The sequence below is a fragment of the Cephus cinctus genome, unplaced genomic scaffold (assembly GCF_000341935.2).
Source record: "Cephus cinctus unplaced genomic scaffold, Ccin1 Ccin1_scaffold0196, whole genome shotgun sequence".
Taxonomy (NCBI): Eukaryota; Metazoa; Arthropoda; class Insecta; order Hymenoptera; family Cephidae; genus Cephus; species Cephus cinctus.
The window spans coordinates 87,129-108,108 of NW_014332917.1; the positions used below are offsets into that span (position 1 = coordinate 87,129).

At 36.0% G+C, this 20,980-nt stretch overlaps 3 protein-coding genes across 11 annotated transcripts in view; all 3 read left to right on the forward strand.

Moving 5' to 3' along the window:
• The window catches only part of LOC107264863 (glutamate receptor 1), an 86,413-nt gene that overhangs the window by 34,580 nt on the left and 30,853 nt on the right, over window positions 1-20,980 (forward strand). The gene's annotated exons all lie outside the window — the stretch shown is intronic.
• On the forward strand, window positions 1,405-5,737 carry LOC107264865 (facilitated trehalose transporter Tret1). Of its 9 annotated transcripts, none has more exons than XM_015733605.2 (5): window positions 1,405-1,502; window positions 3,732-3,852; window positions 3,966-4,057; window positions 4,178-5,346; window positions 5,427-5,737. In XM_015733605.2, the coding sequence occupies exons 3-5, from the start codon at window positions 4,000-4,002 to the stop codon at window positions 5,607-5,609; spliced, it is 1,410 nt and encodes a 469-aa protein (XP_015589091.1). In that variant the 5' UTR covers window positions 1,405-1,502; window positions 3,732-3,852; window positions 3,966-3,999; the 3' UTR covers window positions 5,610-5,737. The 9 variants fall into 9 exon arrangements, with proteins under 9 accessions (XP_015589091.1, XP_024937824.1, XP_024937825.1 ...); XM_025082056.1 differs by having other exon boundaries at window positions 1,411-3,482; XM_025082057.1 differs by having other exon boundaries at window positions 1,411-3,463.
• LOC107264864 (facilitated trehalose transporter Tret1) lies at window positions 5,919-9,907 on the forward strand. The gene is made up of 4 exons (XM_015733600.2): window positions 5,919-6,724; window positions 6,813-6,925; window positions 7,053-8,227; window positions 8,305-9,907. The coding sequence occupies exons 2-4, from the start codon at window positions 6,850-6,852 to the stop codon at window positions 8,497-8,499; spliced, it is 1,446 nt and encodes a 481-aa protein (XP_015589086.1). The 5' UTR covers window positions 5,919-6,724; window positions 6,813-6,849; the 3' UTR covers window positions 8,500-9,907.

The following is a 20,980-nucleotide window of genomic DNA, read 5'->3' on the forward strand; positions in this document are numbered from 1 at the left end:
AAAGACGAGAATGTGATAAGACGGCAGGAGGGGGGGGGGGGTTATCCACACGAGATATTGGTTTTGGATATTGATTAGAGCTGATATGAAAAGTTGTATATCGTAATGGACAACCAATGGACCTTCGTAAAAAAAAACTCAAAAAGTCCATATACCCGTAAAATATTTTACTTTATAAGAAAATCGAATATTAATCCAAAATAATATTTGGAATTTAATCAATAATTCGAAATGACTGTGTATCAGAGTATGGTAAGGACAGTTTAAATAAATATGAATTACTATCTCTTTGATTATTATATTTATCTGTCCACTCGACAATTTGAATATATAACATTCGATAATTCTAATCAGACGAAAATCAAATGAGACATCGTGATCTGTAATAAGTTAATTCTTCGGTTATAAGGTTATCTATTGTATGATCTTAAAAGAGAGGCACGTATTTCTGTATCTAGCTTAATTTTATTTCGAAAGAAGTAAAGGAGCCATGAAGAAACGTGGTATGGGTGAACATGGTCCATGGAAAATACTTATACCGTTAGAAGAAAACCATTACTCGAAGCTTCGGTTAACCTGATTGCTTACTCCTATACGTTCCGCTAATGGAGATAAATAAAGCCGACGCTCGTATTTCTCTCGGCAACCATACCGTGCAGCTTCTTTACTCTTGTCTTCGAGAGTAATGTTGAAATCCGCAGAATGCGTCACTCGCGGGACGACAAAACCTAACCCAACCTAGCCTGAACAATCGATGCATTATTTTCTTTAGGTTTCAACCAAAGCACTCGTGACGATTATATAAGGGGAATCAAAATAAATCGTTAGAATATCCAAAACACGTAACAACATTTTCGTTCTGGTGTTTCCAAAGAATTAACTAGAAAACTACGAGTGAATGAATAAAAAGTTGTATTTACTTGAAAATTACAATTTACGTTTCACGCTTTCTACAGATCTTACGAATGCGAAATATGAGACTACCTGTATTGCCTGAAGACTTCGATTATTACAGAATCAAGTTATCACGTGGAAATCTAATACATTCGCTCGAGAAACGTTTCCAGGAATAATTATACGTGAGATTGCGTGGAACGAATGGAATTCCTTAGGAAAATGAAAAAACAAATATTCAAGGATTTCGTGTAATCGGGTAACCGCGTTATTTTCAGGATTGTCCATGATTCTAGTATGTGCGCTCGTGACTATAGTGTTTAAGATTTAGGACAGGTTTATTATTTTCATATACATATATTTATGGATGTAGCAATATTAGTTATCATAATATTATATGCGGAAATGGATGAGTAACTACGTTCATAACAACTAGAATCAACGTATCCATGTATGATCATATTACATAATGTAATCGGTGTTAACACAACAACCTTTCAGCATATTTTACCAACAAGATCCTATTAGTTGTGCGAGAGACGTACAGAAGTTTGGATCTCGCGTTATTCTCTTGTGTCTATTAAGTCTGTTTCTGTATAACTTTGTGTGTATGTTTAATAGATAGTAGATATAGTGATACCATTAACGATATTATTATTTTGAAGAAAGTCGATGAATGCTTACGGTTTTTAGTGGAAAGCCACGCATATGTGCTATGAAAAAGATACCTATGGATTTAAAAGAATTTTAAAGCTTGAATGATAGTATTATGCGCGATTACCTCCAGAGGCGTATGTACTAATTAAACTAAGAGAGAAAATATTTTTTTTAAAGTACCAAGGCAAACAGGTTTGTCTTGATGAGGTTAATATAAGCCATGCGAGTGTATTTTATGCATTTAGCGTCATCAATATAACATTCATACATGTGATTCTTAACAGTGAAACTGCTAAGGGATTATGTATTTGTTACTGTTATAAACTACATGCAAAATGTTTAAACTTTGATATATTTGATGTTAAATGTTCGTTTTGCAATTGTGAAAATACATATTCGCATTCACGCACTTTTATCTTATTTTTTTGTGATGTTAATTGCGATAAAACACAGTCACATGTGTCATGCAGTTGTGGTTGAAAACGATATATGGTGTCAGTTGCTAAGTTTTGAAGTACCATGGCGATACCAGTTTGTTATAAGCTGAAGCCACACTATGCAATAGTACAATTGGGAAAAAGTTTGACGGTCAATGGTGTAAATCGAAAGATAATATTTCTTTTAGAATCGCCGCAGTAACTTATTTTCAATCCACATTTAATCCGAATGCTTTTTAACGATGAAACTTTGTAAAATGGACCTGGGACAAATCCAATTGACCGTGCTGCATAACAGTGCTAAATCCTTATGGCAGGTGTGGAATGCAGCGGAGAAAATTAATCCGATCATTTAAGTTAGTTGCTTCGTTAAAGTACTATCTAGAAGTTAGCCCCGATGCATATTAATTGCCAAAATTACACAACTGTTTCGTTCGGGTAGTACACTGTTATCTTTTATCCATATACCTTGTGACTCGAGGTTCGCACCAATCCTTGCATAGCATAGAAAAATTAAGGATCGGGATCAATCGATTATTTCTGAAAATTTTTCGCTGACTGTAAAATTTTAACATACATATAAGAGATAAGTTAATTTAAAAATGTATTACATTTTTTCATCGATAACTATATCTAAAATATCTAAAACTATATCTATATCTAAAAATATCTAAAATAACTATATTACATATTGATCAGTTGATACTCCATTGTTAAGCTATACCGATTGTTAATCCCCCGTCGATACTAGTCTATCACGTACTGAAAACGATACGCTTCGGATTACTGGTTATCGATAAAACTCATCAAGATAAGACGACGTGATTTAGTCCAGGGGAAATTCTAGGAACTTTTCGAAAACAATAAGAGAGACAAAAGAAATTTTCTAAGCTCCACTCGAAAAGTAATATCGTCACGAGTTTATCACAGAAAAGCTTCAATGGGTCCTACAGTTCCAATCATTCTATTTTATACCACGTGAATTTAAAATTGTCGATACATTACGTGTATCGCGCCAACGTATCGTATAGCTACCGTCAGTAAATTATTTCTGCAATTAGACATTTTGATCAAAAGTATGACTAGCCAGTTGAGTAATTCCGTACATATGCATAAATATGTCACTCTTGATGTTTGCGTCATTGTCAGATAATTCCATCAACTATCCAATAGATCAATATATGACTTTTACAGTCTATCTCTGATGTGCGTAAATTGCTTAATACTAGACATAACCGGAAGTCCAGCCTCTGAACGTAAATCCAAGTTAAGGTAGTCACAAGTCCACGGCTCAGGCGGAGACTGCTAATACCATGCAGATTGTATTGCCAGCCATAATTGTCGCTCTGGGAGCAGGACTCTGCAACATGTCACTGCAAGGACCAAGTAGAATCGCGCAGCATCCCTGCGTTCAGATAGATGTAGCCGTTATGTGACGTCACGCACAAACCACGAGATATGCGGCTGGGGATGCAGTTAGTTCCAACCTAATTGGTACTAGTTATCACTCCTGATGACAGGGGTCATAAGAGTCAATAGAATGCTTTCTTATGTGATGAGAGACATTTTATCATGTCATTTATATTTATACTAGGTGTTACAATTCTAAATATGGAATTACATATATATTTTTTTTATACACTAGATCATAAAATATTTTAATTATGAAATCTAAATCAATGTTTTATATCTGAAAATTTTTAGCTATTTACATTCTTATATAGCCATATGTCAAATTTGCAGACTTTGGAAGGTATACCAAAGGACTAGATATAATGCTGTGTGTGATTTGATGTTAATATTGCACTATTGATTACAATCCTCTAGACATTTCGTACCGTTGGTACTAGGATTACCGTGATAAGTAAGTAATCTCAATTTTTCGAAAAGATGTAATAAGTGCTACATTAAATACATTTGAATATGTTTTATCATTTTTTTATTAATCAAATATTATTTTTATTTTTACTTTCCTAGCTGGCGAAAAAACTTTTCAATCGAGAAAGTCTTTATGAAGCTTCCAAAACTTAATCTAGGGCTTTGCCGTCAAATACAGATTGGGTTGGTATGTAAGTATCGAAAAAATATTCTTCTTTCTTGAATAAAAATGAAAGACAATTCGAACGAATAATTAAAGATAAAGAAATAAAAATCTCACACGCTCGTTTACACGTCGAATCTCTTCATAGGCAATCTTATGATGCTGGGCTGTGGCTTTCATGAAGGGTGGAGCACATCAATGATCCCAAAACTGGATGGCAATGATCCAACGATAACCGTAACGCCAGATCAAGGCTCTTGGATCATAAATTTCATGTACGTGGGGGTCGGATTGACTTCGCTAATCGCACCGATCTTCATGGAAAAAATTGGACGCAAGTGGTCCTTGCTCTCAGGGACGATACCCCTAACAGCTGGATGGCTTTTGTTAGCTCTTGGTCAGCATCACGTGACTCTATATATCGGAAGATTCCTAGCAGGTCTCGGCTGTGGTATTGCCTATTCCATCACACCCGTTTACATAGGTGAAATCAGTAGCAAAAAGACCAGAGGTCCATTGGGTACCATGACAGCCGTTCTTATAAACACTGGAATGCTAATTGTCTCCGTCATTGGTTTACACGTCAGCCGATTTACTTTGGGCATTATTTCCGTCTGGTTACCAATAATCTTTGCACTGACCTTTGTCTGGATGCCAGAGAGTCCACTCTTCCTCGCTAGAACAAACAGATTAACGGAGGCTGAGCGGGCACTCAAATGGTCCTTAGGTAAGGACAATGTGCTCGAGGAACTTCAGCAGATCGAACGTACTATCTCAAAAGACAAAACGCACACTGTCGGCATCTTGATTTCCTTCAAAAGAATTAGCGAGCGGGTCAACCGTAAAGCCTTTGGCATTATTATTATTCTGCTATGTGCCTTAAGCTTTACCGGAGCGACCCCGATCCTTGCTTATCAGTCGTATATATATGAGGAAGCTGGATTTGATGTCTCTACTAATGCCAGCATCCTCGTTACCGGCTGCGCTGTTGTAATTGCTGGTATTTGTTGTGTCTGCGTGGTCAAGATTACCGGCAAAAAGACTCTGCTTCTCATAGCTATGCCTCTCTGTGCCGTTTCATTGGGAACCATTGCCATTTTCTTCACTTTCTGGTCCTACAGAATCGACATGCCTAACTTCAGATGGATCCCTACGGTTTTTGTAGTTATCTTTGTTGTGGCCTATGGTCTTGCCATCAATCCCATACCTCTTGCTTATGCAGGGGAAATATTCGCTCCTGATGTCAAATTGCCAGCTGCCATGTTCTGCTCAATATTTTACTCAGTGTCTACCACCGTGGTGACTAAATTGTATCAGGTGAGAAGTTATGTCTACGTCTTGGGATGATTATTTGCTGTGAGGAAATAATTATTTTTAACGAATTTTCATGACCTTAGGTTTTACGTGAAACGTATGGGACCTATGTACCCATGTGGACGTTGGCTAGTTTGACGATTGTTATTTGGATATTTATTTACTTGTATGTACCGGAAACGGAAGGGAAGACCTTGGAAGATATTCAAAAGGAAATGGCGGGGCAGGACAAGAAGCCAACTGATGCTAGTGTCATTAATAGCTGAGCGTCAGTAATATCTCGTTTGACGTCACGCTGACAGCCTCGGTCACTTATCTCACTAGTAATGTATGGAGATAAATATATCATATAACACATGAAGTTGAGTTGATTAAATAAAAAGTATTAAATTCATTTTGATAATCCATTCAGCGTGAACATTAAGTTAAATATGAATCATATCAAACCAAATTGGTTCTTATATCTTTCGCGTAGTACTCTTCGAAGCGATCATTGCTTTCAAGCGAACACGAACAATCGATCTACGGTTTATAATATTCATTTACTTTCGTACTGTTCTCGTGTAAATATTTTCAAATATTTCAAGATCATGGTCTTTACGTGCATAGAAATTCGACGTCGACAGTTGTTGGATCTGTATACAATATTTTTTTTATGTGTATTAGAAAAAGAACTAATTGTAAAATTTGGAGTTTGTTGCTGAAATATTAAATTGCAAGATATAATCAATAATTTTGTATTCTATAAATCTCCAACCGTATATATATTTATTTCATTTGTATAATTTTCAGTTACATATTACGCATCTACATAACCCGTGTATACGATAAGGATAGACAATATATGTATAATGGATAACAACGCCAGTCAGACAGTTGATAATCTATGAATCTGTGAAAAGATTATTTAGAAACGTTAAGATAATCTATCTTCAATAATTTTATTATGAATCTGTTTTATCAATATTCCAAAGTTGAATTTGCCGCACTTCCTGTTATCGATAAATTATTTATACATTAAAACGTACTGAATTTTTCATGTTATATATAACGAGCCAGTACATTCGTGCAACCCTAATGCAATAATGCAAGTTATGTAATGCATTTGTTTAAAATTTCAGAGAATTGAACATTTTTTATTGCACTTGAAAGAACTAATTTTACTACACAGTAAATATATTAGTTTTGATAATATTAATATGTATTTCCCGTAAGCGAAATACGCGTCTCTCCATTTCTCGAAATCATAATCAATCTTTTATCTATTTGATGACATGATCACGTTTCCGTGTTAATCGATCACTCTGTCCTCCAGATAAATTTGTTGGCTACCATTTACACCGCAAAGATTCATTGGGTATTCATTAGTCTGATGATCAAGGTGGGCTTTGTGATACACGTAGCCAAAATCCATATACTATCTTACCCGGTTTTCCATAAAAGCCAAAATTGACAATTTTAATTTTCAGAGCCACATGTTAATATAAAGATAATTTTTCACGAGTTATGACAATCACACAATTGCCTTTTTGTTCTCGCGTGGATATCGGTGTAGTTCGTCAAATTGTAGCAGGCGTATTATGTAAGTACCACAATAGCGTAAGAGCTAAATATATAAGAATAAGAAATTTATCCTATATGACAAAATATAATAATTGTTAATTAAAGAATATGTAAATGAAAAAAAAAACACAACGATTAAATGTCAGGTACGTTTCTAATGCTGGACAATGGACTTCACGAAGGCTGGAGCACTTCAATGATACCAAAACTGATGGGCGGTGACGATCCGATTCAAGTGACATCAAAGCAAAGTGCGTGGGTCATTAACTACCTCTCTGTTGGTGGTGTAACAGGACCACTTTTAGCTTTGTACTTGATGGATAAAATCGGACGTAAATGGAGTATAATTTGCGCGGCTATACCAAAAACTGGCAGCTGGCTCTGTTTCGCATTGGCAAACGACCACTCGATACTTTATTTGGGAAGATTTTTCGCCGGCGTTGGTTCCGGTATCAGCCTGTGTGTTATTCCTATTTATATCGGCGAAGTGACCGACAAAAGAACAAGAGGACCATTGAGCACCTTCATCGCGTTGATGAACAATGTTGGCATCTTAATCGCCTACGTATTAGGTCTCTACCTGTCAAGAGTATCGCTCTCGATTATCTGCATCTGGATACCATCAATTTTTCTCGTCTTGTTCATCTGGATGCCCGAATCGCCGATGTACCTGAGAAAAGTTCATAAAGTCGCAAGGGCAGAATCGGTACTGAGATGGACCCTCGGCAAAGAAGATATCAGCCAAGAGATGGATGAAATTGAAAAGATAGTATCAAACGAACCTGCCAATTGCTTCGTTAATGCATACGTTTCCGTAAAGGAGATTGTGCAGAGACGTGGCACGAGAAAGGCCTTCAGAATAATTATCGTACTCTTCACGTCCCTAGTCTTTTCCGGTATTCCAGCTATCCTCTCTTATCAAACAAACATATACAGCCAAGCAGGAATGAAGGTATCAACAAATATAAGCGTAATAATCACGGGCGTCGCCATTGTGTTTGCAGGAGTAATTTGTGTCTCATTAGTTAAATTCACTGGAAAAAGGAAGCTATTATTAATTTCGGCTCCAACTACAACCGGCTGTCTCGTAGCACTGGCCATATTCTTCTTACTACAGTCACTTGGAGTCGACATAACAGTTGTTAACTGGATACCGATGGTCTTTGTGATACTTTACGTAATCTCATATGGTGTCGGACTCGATTCCATTGCCTACTCGTATCAGGGTGAAATCTTTCCCGACAGTATAAAATCATTTGCAGCCATGTTCTGCGCTTTGTATTACTCCTTCCTCTCCATCTTGATAGTAAAGATATATCAGGTTGGTAACATGAAAAATGAAAGAGAAAAAAGTTTCTTGGGTAAAGTCCATTATTTACATTATTTACTTCGTTACAGGAACTTGCCGATGTCTTCGGTATCCACGCGCCATTATGGATCTTCATTATTGCCACTCTAATCAACTGGCTTCTTATATACGTGATCGTACCGGAAACCGAAGGTAGAAGTTTGTCGCAAATTCAGAAACAATTGCACGAGGAAAAGACGACTACGAAAGTTCTTAAGAAGTCAGCCAGCTACATATTTTCTTGACAACATGCAAATTCGCGAAAGTTGCTGTAAATATTTTTTACGACGCGGCGTGTGGCTCACGTGCCTCAAGAAAAGTGCGCGAAAGAGGAAGAAAAGAGTAATCATCTTTATTCGACAAGAACAAGGATCATTCTGGCCTGCCTGCAACCTGGCTTCGCAAGCCAATTCGTACAGACACGTTTAACTTTATGCTCAGTCTTACGAGCGGAAAATAATCAGCGCTGAAAGCATTCTATTTGAAAAGGAAAAATAAGTAACCGTAATTCACGTTCCGAAGCTTAGTATCAAATAAGTACCACGGACATAGCTAAGCTCGTGTTGTAAATCCAGGATAGTTGCTTTTCCTGCTTACCATCATACATCAAACGAAGCCAAATTATGGATTTTTATTTAAACAACAACACTCATCGATGGATCACTGTGATACCAAAAGTCTGAACAAAGGCTTTTATGATGGAACCAAGATAAAACCTGATTTCATAATGAAACTCGTGTTATTATCAGTGGTTTGTTGTACTTGAATAAGAGACAAGAAGTTTTACCGACGTTATTAATTTACTTCGTATAGTGGCTATGCGCGTATGCGCGCATATTCAATAACTGAGCATGTATTGCTGTGCGCGTGAATTCTATCAAAGTCACCAGCTTTGCTGGACAATATTTTCTGCCGGATCTTTTCTTCACACGTACACCGAAATACATGCTTAGATATCTGATGTGAATATGTACGCACGTAGGAAATTTACGTGTCGTATATAGGATATCGATAAGGGTATCAATATCCTATGATAAGCTCTAGGGCCAATGGCGTAGACGTTACATACGTCTTAACAAGCAGTAATTCACTTGTCGACTGGCTCTAAGACTTTTCATCCGTGATACTTGAACGTTAGACGACCTCGTGGTAGGTAGAAGTACCGCTAGCAGCTCGTTTGTTCTCCGGGTCAGTAGGGTGCAAACTCTGTCCCGTTGTATTTGTATACGAGAAATGGTTGTCAACTGGATACAAAAGCACTTGAGATGAAAAACATGTATACGTGTGTACCAAGTGCCATATGCTGCAACGTAGCCGTCTTTGAGATTACGACCTAGAATGGTTTAAACAACTCTGATCTGGACGACATTGCACAACATGATGCCTAATTTAAAATAATTACTTTTTTTTTTATTTTAACGCACTCATATGTAAATATATCATAAGCTAGGATAATCGTAATGGGTTTATTAGAAATCTCCATGAATCTTCATAAATTTTCTTAAATAATTTCAAAATTATCTTTACCTCATTTCTCCCGTACAGTTTGTGTGAATTGTTTAACGAGCAAGAATCATCTTACAATTTATAATTTCATCGATATCGTATTCTGGTCCAGTACAGAAATAAAATAAATTAATCCAAAGAATTAAACATTGGGTTTATCTTAAAATTCTCAACTGGGAATATCCTAAAAATATATTCTTCACGCGTGTGAAGATGTATAGAATCTCTATACAGTATTATCATCTGCATTAATAATATATGTATATGTGTTATTATGTTATTAATAATTAATATCGCATCTGTTTAACTCAATCCAACAAATATCATAACTCCTAGCACGCAGTCAAATTTTCTAATTAATCAACAAACAGATATCGGACATATGTATACTTACTATACTTAATACACGCAAATTTCAGCTAATCAGTTACTTGATTGGTAAAGCATTTAAAATACTACTGGATGAGTAAAAACGTTTTATCAAGTTTAATCAAGATCTCGTGAAATATTTAGAACTACAGGAACAGTCAGAACTAATTGTGAGATGATTGGCGCCGAAACGAAGAGCTCTCTTGGTCTTTGCATCTCCATCATATACATATACTAAACATAGTATAGTGTATATATACTATACATATCCGTCTGATACAAGATTGCGAAGCGTGCTTATGTACCGTGGGATCAAGATTGATAGACCAGGAGATGCAACATGTACAGAATGGATATCCACTTAGCCGTGCATTATCTCAATGAGACGATATACATCTCTGGGCCTTCGTATCGGGTACCTTCCTTGATGTACAATATAGTATAATCAGAAGCAATGGCTATGAGTTTATCTATCGTACGACCAAAACAATCATTTCACTTATTTAGGCCATATCATTATTTCAATTGGCGATCGTTGCAAATATTTACAATTGTTATCAATAACGATAATACATTGGAATCACGTATATGTTGTGTTGATAGATGTAAATAGAAAACGTCAATAGAAACACAACGAGCCTTTTTTTATCTGTGCTCTGAAAAATTATAATCACGTGAATGGTAGTAGGCTTTGATGTCGAATCTTGATGGAGTTATACGTATTTTATTTTTGAGCCCAAGGTTCGTTCACATCAGACATCCTGTCATTCGGTGAAATATTCGCTGTGGATGGAAATGCACCGTCACCCGTTGATGTTATATATATATGTGTATATATACATATATATATATATATAGCAAACTAGTAGGGAGTAATGCGAAGTACTATAGGGAGTGATAGAAGGACTGGCTGGATGGCAACGTGGTTGAAGCGGGTGAGCATATTTATGAAAATGAAACAATCTGTCGCTGGCAAACGAGCCAGTTTGAGTCTGGTAAATTTTTCTTCAGTGAAAAAACGTTGTCCGTTATACTAGTCGAGTCTGAGTGAAATAACGAAAGGCTACGCAGAGATGACGTCGTTGCTGTAGGGGTTGCTTCGCGTTCCTCCGCTTCTTTTATTAAAAGCTACGAGCAACCCTTACCTCTTGTTAATTTGCATAATCATTCATGAAGCCATTAGATTTTGCCTGCAGATGAATCCCTGATCGAACGTTTGCCAAAGTGCATTTCTGCAGTTGACAAGCGCGGGCTGCTCTATTTAATCATTACAAATTTGATTTGGCAAATCATTATGGAGTAGCCATTTAATACTGCGTACTGATGATTTTAACGTGGTTTGGATTAGTAATCGTTCAATTTCACTTAACTATATATCGAAATAGTACTAGGCTACAACATAAAACTTTCGAGATGTTTTCCCTAGAGTAATACGAAATGCGAAAATTAATCGCAACAAGAATAATCTATCGATACTAATTACCCCCCTCCTCCCCCTGAAATTCTCTCACGTATATCATAATAAGTATCTACTAGAAAATTTTATTCATTTCGAAGAAAAGTTTGTTTCGGAAAGTTTTTAGAGAAATTAATCTTAAAGTAATTAACATCTCTGTATAAATCGATGTCAATTGACAGAAATATATGTGCATTGATCCCTAAATATACCAATAAATATTCGCTCTAATGAAAACGACGATGGGTTGTGAGTTATTCATTGGAAATTACCCAGATTAGCTACTGTGTACCTATAGCGGCAGCTAAAGTAAACGCGAAATAGGGATGTTACGAAGCAATGACATTTACGTATCGATCCCGTAATCTATACTTCAAAGGAACGCTAGATCCGCTATATAAATCTAGTAAGGCTTTTAGTAAACAAGTACTAACCAATGATGCAAGCCAAGAACTCCTATTGCAGCGCTATACAAACATGACTCGCTTTACGACAGTTGATTTATTCATAGGAACCTCCTTAGCGCCGCCTCGATTGCCCATATTCCTTAACCATTAACGTCACAAGTATCTGACTTTACGTCCTCGTATACCAAAACCAAAAGCCAAACCCATAATGGGTATATCAGGGCGATTGACTGTAAGGACAATCAATAATAAGAGCGATATGATTCAGCACTACACATTTGCACTAAGCTTCCCTATTGCTAGGATTACTTCCAACCAAAAATAAACGGATTACTTCCGACCAAGAGTATCAATGACGCACATCGTATATATCCTCCAAATCACTATTTCCTGATATGTAATAAATGAATAGAATATATTCTGTCGAGAAAGATTGTTTATAACGTCAAATGTCTAACTTAAGATCATTTGTCGAATTAATCAGATGATATGCCAATATGCTAAAATGAATATATATACTATTCATATATGTTACATTACGCAAATTCATAAATGTATATGTATACAATTTTTTTCACGTGAAACGCCAAAGGGCATCATGCTTCCTTAATAAAATAGTGACCATCTAAGAAGATACTTCTCCCTTCTCAAGATTGAACGCCCAGGGCTTGACATAAAGTCACGAAATGATGTTAAATCGATTAAGCTTGGCTTATTCGCTCGGATGAGCGAGGGTAATCGTCTGTCAGAAGACAGCTATACGAAGCCAGACTGTAGGTGTATGGGCTGTCGAGGGAGCATTAAGATAATCCTCAAGTGTTGACGCGTCTCATCCACGTTTCTCATCTCAGTCTCCTTGCTCTTGCACAATCCCTGACGCAACACCCTATTCTCAAAAGCACTGACTATGTACGAATACACACATATATATATATAGAGTACTATATATATATAATATATATATAGCCAACCAGCGAATCTCGCGTGTATCTCTCGCCACATTAGACACCCCTAGACTCAAACCGCTTAGCATCTTATTAGCCAAGTTATCCAATAGGGTAACTAAACTCTGATTTGGATGCTAAAGCTATGGGTTTAAGTAGCTTCGTAAACAAAGCTATGCTATATACTTCTAAGCTATTCCATTGACAACCAAATACACAACTTTGTCTATGGTGCGGTTTAGAATTAACTTATACCGACTTTACGTGACGTAGAGAGGTTGGTATATGGGAATACCAAATTTATCAATCGATACTGACGTAATCGTGTTCCGCTATGGCATGTATATATATAGTCGTTACTGATTGACAAATCGACATTCGAGTGCTACTCTTTGGTTCCTGTTACGGCAGATACACTGTATCACTCTGGCATTCGAATGGGGTATCTCTGCAATTTTTTAAATGGAGGACTCGTTCATTTTTTTTCTCTTTTTCGACGTTCTCGTAGCTTTTTTTTTAACTCGCTGTTGAACTGTGAATATCTGTAATACACTGGCTAGTGTTGTAGGGATACGGGGATGTGGAAATGTAGAGACGATTGTAACGACTTTCAAAAGTTGTCACGTTATCCAGATTCACGCAATGATGGCTAACTAATATTAGCAATCGATATTTCTACGGAAACTTTTTTTTTTCTTTAACGCTCTGTCAGCAGGCATTCTCGCGAGTAGTAATAACGGTTTATCTTTATTTTGTATGACGTCTTTATTTTTTCAGGTAAAACAGCTGAGATATTTTTACGGTACACTTAACTCTCATCATAAAATTTATCTTTTCGGTCGCTTTTACGAGAGAAAGTACCGAAGATAAATTACAAGGTGTCGCTCGGACGTCGAGTCGAGGAAACTTTGTAAAATACTTGCATAGATATTGTTGTACAACTGAAAATTTTTTGTAGAAAAAAAGGGTTACCATGATGTTAAATCAATTCATTCGAATACCATTAAATTATCAAAATTTGTACCTATGTAAATAAATATACAACGACGTTCCGTCATTACAATTATACGATATCTACGAGAACAAAAGTTGTTAGGAATAAGTATGGTGAGACGAGATATTAATATTTCATTAACGAGCAGTATTACTGCTTGATTTTCGAGAAAGCAATTATCAAATTGCTCCGCACTGATCCAGATATCAAAATTGAGATACACAGGCCAAAATAGTGAATGAAGAAATGAAGAAAGAAAAGCGAGGAACTCCAAGTGAAAACTTAGACTATTTCAAACGCGCGGAATGTGGCCCGACCTTTAAGGGTGGATTACGCGCCCTTGGTAATTAACGCTCTCTTCCCTTTACCCTGTCTCTCTAACAGGTAGCAAGGTCTGAAGACTAAGCCAAACAATTCCAAAGATCAGCCACAGAACCGCATGATAAATGCTGCGCGAAACAAGAATTTCAATTTAGGTCAGGCGCGTGACCAGGGTGCCGAGTTTCTAACTTCCGGTTCTCTCTCTTTCCTCGGAATGTCTCTGTCTTTCGCAGAATTCTCTGTGGTTCTCTCTCTCTCTCTCTCTCTCTCTCTCTCTCTCTCTCTCTCTCTCTTATTCTCTTCTCTTTACTCTCTGAATACTCACTCCCATCTTCTCTCTGGAATCTATAGATACGCACAGCAAGCCAATCCATACATGAAGAGATGCGTATTGTGTTTGACTCGTGCTATTTCGTTTTCGTCATCTGAGCTTATTTGAAGTTATTCAATCGGAAAATCCTATTTGGGGGAAGAAAACAGGTTTCCTGTGCGTTTATGCAAATACCTTAGGATACATAAGAAAAATTCAATTCGACGACGCGTCCACATTATGATATAGACGAACGACCTATTGAACATCAATCTTGGCGCATGTGCAATGTAGTATGTTGATTCAAGGAAAAATGATGAAGAAATAATTGGTTAGCCTATTGTCCAAATGTAATCAATCGATTTTATTCATTTTCCTGATAACGTTTAGTTACCAAGCGTTAGATGTCAATTTATCATAAATAGATATGACAATGATAGCATTGGTCACGTTTTAATTTGTTTTGGAGATCGATTAAATATAGAATTCAATAAATTGGACCCCTCGAATTTTAAAGGAATACAAAATCAGATTATCAGGTAATGATAAATTCTTATGTGATTATGATATTGATCGAAATTAATACTCTTCCCGTATTATATTATATTTATAACAGTATCACTTTTTCTATCCGCAATACAAACAGGAGTTAGTAATTTAATTAATTCTGTGAAAAAAAAACTGTGGTGCATCGTCAACATAAAATTGCACTTGATATGCAATTGACCCCCGTCATATGACGCATATGCAACTAGCAGAGGAATACAATGTTTTAATATACGATTTTTAGAATGTTGGTATCAATAGATGTTTGAGGTCGCTAAATTCGATTTTCCAAAAGTATATTTGAAATTACTGATGTGAAAAATCACAGCAACACTATTTTCACTCATGTCCGAATATTTTTTTTTATATTCGTCGAGATATTATATCAGGAATTTTAAATTTACAAATTTTTAGCTCAACTTCGAAAGTGGCAATCCGAAACTCCCTTTTTATCAAAGAGATTTCCAGCACAAAAGGTTTCATTTTACCTTAGAAAAAAAAGTTTATTGAATTTAAGGGATCTGGAATCCGCTGGGATCCGGTTGTAAAGTACCGTGGTGGAAAATAATTGTGCACCCTCTAGCGGATATTTAAATATTTGAAGTTTTCCCACAGGTATTCTGCTACGACAGTAGCTTTTATAGAGAGTATGACGCATAGGTGTCGAAACAAATTTTAACGTTTTTGACACGATTACTAGAAACTGGTATTTCTGAGTGTCTACGCCACTGGAACAGGACTCGACTACTTAGACATTTTGTTAAATATTCATAATTTAAAAGTTTTACCAAAACACTTCATCCTTGCGGTAAAACGGCGTGAAACGAAGGTTAATGCAAATTTACGAAACATGTTACTTGTAAATTTTATAACCAATCATTATAAAAATGTAACGCGAGAAATTCTTAGCCCTAAAGTTCAGTGCATCCGATGCGACAAAATACAAATTCTGAATGGTTCGAGTATTTTTGCTGACGTATATTAAAATATAATAACTTCTAAAACTTAGCTATTTTTTTCGCGCACTGAACAAGCACAGAGTGTAGCGTTTACAAATCTGTTAAATTGAGCATTGAAGTTTTCGAAAATAAAAACAAAAATGAGTAAAAAACATACGTACACATCGCAGCTATAGACACGAAATAAGTGTGTACTTATTTTCGAGACATACAATATAATTATTATTTTGATAACTCTTAAAAAACATATTCGATAAGCAATCAAATCAGTCCATAGACCAGCCGTTAGCAATCGTAGCCTGATTAAATTGTGCATTTAATTAATTATTAAACTTTTTACATTCTTATAAATATCCAATGCTTTTTCAAAGTATTACAAAAATTGTTGCACCATCAATTCCTAAAATTTATATAACGTCACGACTTATAAGAGACATCGACCAATGCTTGAAATTCAAGTCACAATGTCCCCAGTAAGGGGATGTATTATACGATGTGACGGAAAACGTCATTGTTTAGGGTGTTGCCAACGTACAGACAATAACTAACACAACCCTTCCGAATACCCCCTCGGAATTTGCAGTAATCGAGCGGAAATACAAAGGGTTCGCTAGAAAAATTGCTTCTGGTAGCGAACATTTTACGTGGGCAACTCTCCGTCGTGCCGAGGATACGTGACTTTCCACGCGGTTAGATAGAAACTGTATTTCCCAGCGTACCGGACGTCCCACGTGTAAGTCACTTTTTAACGTGCAGTAGATACACTTTGGAAAATTGCTATTATAAAATTGCAAAATTTTCTTCCTTCGTGGATTTTCCCACACGTCGGATAGAAAAAACGTAAGAGACATGTACTGCCATCATAAATTGAAATCACTGTCTATCATTCCCATATTATCATATAGCGGCAAAGAAAATTGATTTATTGCAACTATAAAACACAGAGGCGAGGTGTATGAGACGATATACATTTCACCGTGTTATTAGATATATCGTCTCAGACACGATTCTCCTATCTGATATTAATAGTAAATTTAAAGAGAGAGAAAAAAACGCAAAATTACAATCACTGCATTATATAGAATTTCGATAGAAAACTGATGAATGAAGCTTGATTAGGTTGCGCTATAAATTTTTACGTAACTAGCAAATATTTCAAATATGCAAGTACGTAATACATGTGTTATGTAGAATAATAGGTGAACGTCCAGTATGAATTAAAGAGATACAACGAAGCACATGAAATCTATAAAGGTATAGTTAACCGGCAAGAGATAGATGTGCTATAAAGCTCTATTTTCAGCCAGTTAATCTCAAGGATCTCAGCGTGTGCCATTCGCATAGAAAGTTTGATACCATCGAGCAGGGTTATTGTATTGACCTTTACGAGGGGCATTAAGGGTTGAACAATGCACTTGATACCCGTTTAACTTCGGTTCAAGCGTATCCTCATTGTCCAAGATATGGACAAGCATACCAAATCCTAACCCTGATTCACAGTCAATGGTCAATTTATAGATAGGATAAGCCACTTCATTGACAGTGTTAAATAGAGCCCCCTGGTAACTTTATAGGGTCTCTCAAGTTACAACCACCTTAGACTCATATAGTAGTCAAGTGATCTATTTCTCTGTAATGAAAGCTGAGAGTTTGAAAGAAAAACGTATATAAATAGTATGGATTTGATATCTCTTAAAAATAATAAGGAATTAGCATGGACAAGCTTCCTGGCTTAAGGATAGGGATTAGCAGATGTTAGAACGACTTGATGAAACTGGACCTTCATGGAAACAGTCTGTATGGTGACGATGAGGAACAAAGAAAAAAAAAGGTAAGATGTGTAATTTTGGATTGGTGAGACGACGAGTATTCTATTTGAATACACATGTGCCAAACGAGCGACAGACTGCGGCCCACTTGACCAACCCCTTGTCGCGCTCGAGACATGTCGGAGTTGCTGATAGAGAGGAAGGGCCCCTTGATAAGGGTGTGTTGAGTAGGGACGTGTGCGTTGGTACTATGAAGTTGCCATAGTGTAAAGGGGTATGTAATAGTGTAACTATAGAAGTTGACCAAGAGTAAAAGCCGTAGCAATATAGTTCCGCGGGCCTAAGTGCATTATGTATGAAAGGACAATATCGTTATAGGTTTATGTTTGATCTTATAATTAACGTCGTTCGTGTACATATGTATAATGAACATGAGAAAGTTAGTGGCGAGAAGATCGTGCAGGAGTTATTTCCCTTCGGTTTATAATCTCAAAATATTTGTACGATCCTCAACATTAGATTGAAATAAAATATATTGCCAGGTCTGAGGATAAAACATGAAATAATTTAATATTTTAAGTTAAAACAGAATTACAAATATTACATTAAGATAATTATTATAAATTGTCATGATAAGTTTAAAACAAAGAGAACAAACGTTTAATCCTGTTAAATTAATAGAGTTTGTGACTTTCAGTTTTGAAGTTATCAATGTGAATTATGAGTTTAGAAGTGATTATGTTGATTTGATAAGTCACAAATTTACGTGATATGACTTATCTTGTTCGACAAGCAAGATACAAAATATCAGCACGGTTATTCTGTTAAATTATTGAAGAAACAGCATTCTGACGGCGACCCAAATGGCGATAAGGAAAAGGAAAAGCTTTGAAATACAAAAGGCGGTATTTCGCGGACGAGCACTCCGATGTTCAACCATTGTGCACAATGTAGTGTGCTCGAGCGAATATAGTTTCTGTAAGAAATTAAAAGTCGCGTAGTAATTCGTCTCTCGGTAGGGATCAATAATCCAAAATGAAATTTCTGTAGAATCTATCTATAATAATCATAAGTCTGGCATTTCCCCGTGAACGATCCATATATAAATTTTGGGCATAAAAAATGATTCTTATATAATTCTCTAGTTAAAATTGCTCAATAAGCATGATTAATTTTTGATAGCTAGTATCAAGAGATCATATGATTCATTATCAAAAATCGGCAGTCGGTTAGCTTCGAATAACCAGGGAGCAGGCACGTTACTTAGCTATCTGAGGAATATAAAATTTCGATTCACAGATGTCTATTTTTTTCTACGAAACTCTGATCTAAATTGACTGGGGCTCTTCAGGTACTTAATCCACGTGACTCTTTACGTCAAAAAAACCATGCATCCGCTCGCTTTTAAAATGAGCATCAATATATCAATATATCCTGATCCGGTATGTACGAAATGAATGAAAAAAATAGAAATTTCTATAGTAATTACGTGATTGGTATTATTTGTATGTTATATATGTTATTAAAAAGTTCAATCGTTGATCGGTATTTTTTTCATATAGAATTATCAGATTATCCCAAACGACAGATAATTCGAAATATTGCCTGTGTAGAAATACGGATAACGATTCACGGACGAGTTGTTGGTACATAGAATCAGAAAGATTTTCACGCATCAATACCGGGCCATTAGATATACAAGTTTCAATTGAGCGCAAGGTGTAATTGATCGATAGGAAATAATCAGGAAGTTTTTATTCGTTAATGCACATTAAAGAATAGAAGTGTTTGCAAATTACGGTTTTATAATAAATCGCAAAGCGATTGATGCTGCGTACAAAAATTGTATTTTTTCATAGTAATACGTATAATTACACTGAGAACAAAGACGATGGTATTCTTAACTATGTAGCATGGTAAGAATATTATTAGTCAGTGAAATCAAACTTGTAGTATTTTTTACAATAACTTCAGTAGCGCCAACTATCTTAGCATACTTGAGTTTACTATTGCAGTTGGTGGATATAATTGTAGTAATAAATACTAATTTCACACTAAATTACTTTACTAATTTCAAAAAGTCCAATTCACTTACAAAAAAATTAAAATCTACTATTATATTTACACATGGATATCAAGGGTAAATATTGTAGCATATTTATGGTAAAAAAACTATATTCATTCTAATACAGCAAACGGCCACCAGAGGGACCGGCATACCCACAAGCAGAGGCGGGTCAACGAGCCAATAAGTCCCAAACTTTATTTGTTATAGAATTCTGAAAAAGAGATGAAGAAGCGATAAAAGCTAATAACGTACAGCACCTAGTGTTCCAGTCCACTGCCTCGATATAAACTCTTAGAATCAAGTAAACTATTTAATATTCTTTCATACTGAAGTATTCTGAAGTGGAAAAAACATAAATAGCTTATAGTTGCTGACAAATATTTTATTGTTAAAGCAATTAACAACAATTAAGAAATAGTTAAGAAATAGTAAATTTGACCATTTTTTTTCTCAGTGCAGATATCATCTCGCTTTAATATATTTTTATTTATTTTTACACAGCTTCTAACTTAATTAATCTTTCCCTCTGTTTTTTACCTGAAGCAAAGCTCGTGATAAATAATTCGTCCTGATATCGGAAAGACGTCCGTGATAAACAAAGTTATCCGTTGTCCTTTTACCACGAACAGGTGGATGCCAACCAACACCTGCTACCTTGCTTCACTTATGAACATCTTTATCACGCGCAACCTCCCCGAGAGACAGAGATTGATCGCGTCGCCTAACTTTTCGAATTTTCCCGACAGAAATTTGCCCACGTCACCAATACGCATACTGACACTCATTGATAATTTACAACGTTTAGCATACGCAATGGCGAATAAAACAAAAGAGTCGCGAATAGAACGTACAGTCACTATAAGAATAACTGAAAGCGCGTACTAAGTAAAGGAACGAAAATATAAGAGAGAAAGACAATATAAAAGTAAAAAAGAATCCAAAGAAAAGTAAAGAGAAAAGAAATCCCTGTAGAGAATTGCAGAGTTATCCCGTGACACATTTCCGCGAGTTTTCCTGACAAAATATAACTCTCATCTTCTTCTTTCATATTTCCTCTTCCTCCCCCCCCCCCAATCC

What these genes read in the sequence shown, in the direction of transcription:
- LOC107264865 (XM_015733605.2), top strand. Translation starts at nt 4,000, where the DNA reads ATGAAGCTTCCAAAACTTAATCTAGGGCTTTGCCGTCAAATACAGATT. An exon ending in AATACAGATTGGGTTGGTAT is followed by an intron (nt 4,058 to 4,177) that starts GTAAGTATCGAA and finishes ATCTCTTCATAG; the next exon opens with GCAATCTTATGATGCTGGGC. An exon ending in TGGTGACTAAATTGTATCAG is followed by an intron (nt 5,347 to 5,426) that starts GTGAGAAGTTAT and finishes TCATGACCTTAG; the next exon opens with GTTTTACGTGAAACGTATGG.
- LOC107264864 (XM_015733600.2), top strand. Translation starts at nt 6,850, where the DNA reads ATGACAATCACACAATTGCCTTTTTGTTCTCGCGTGGATATCGGTGTA. An exon ending in AATTGTAGCAGGCGTATTAT is followed by an intron (nt 6,926 to 7,052) that starts GTAAGTACCACA and finishes ATTAAATGTCAG; the next exon opens with GTACGTTTCTAATGCTGGAC. An exon ending in TGATAGTAAAGATATATCAG is followed by an intron (nt 8,228 to 8,304) that starts GTTGGTAACATG and finishes ACTTCGTTACAG; the next exon opens with GAACTTGCCGATGTCTTCGG.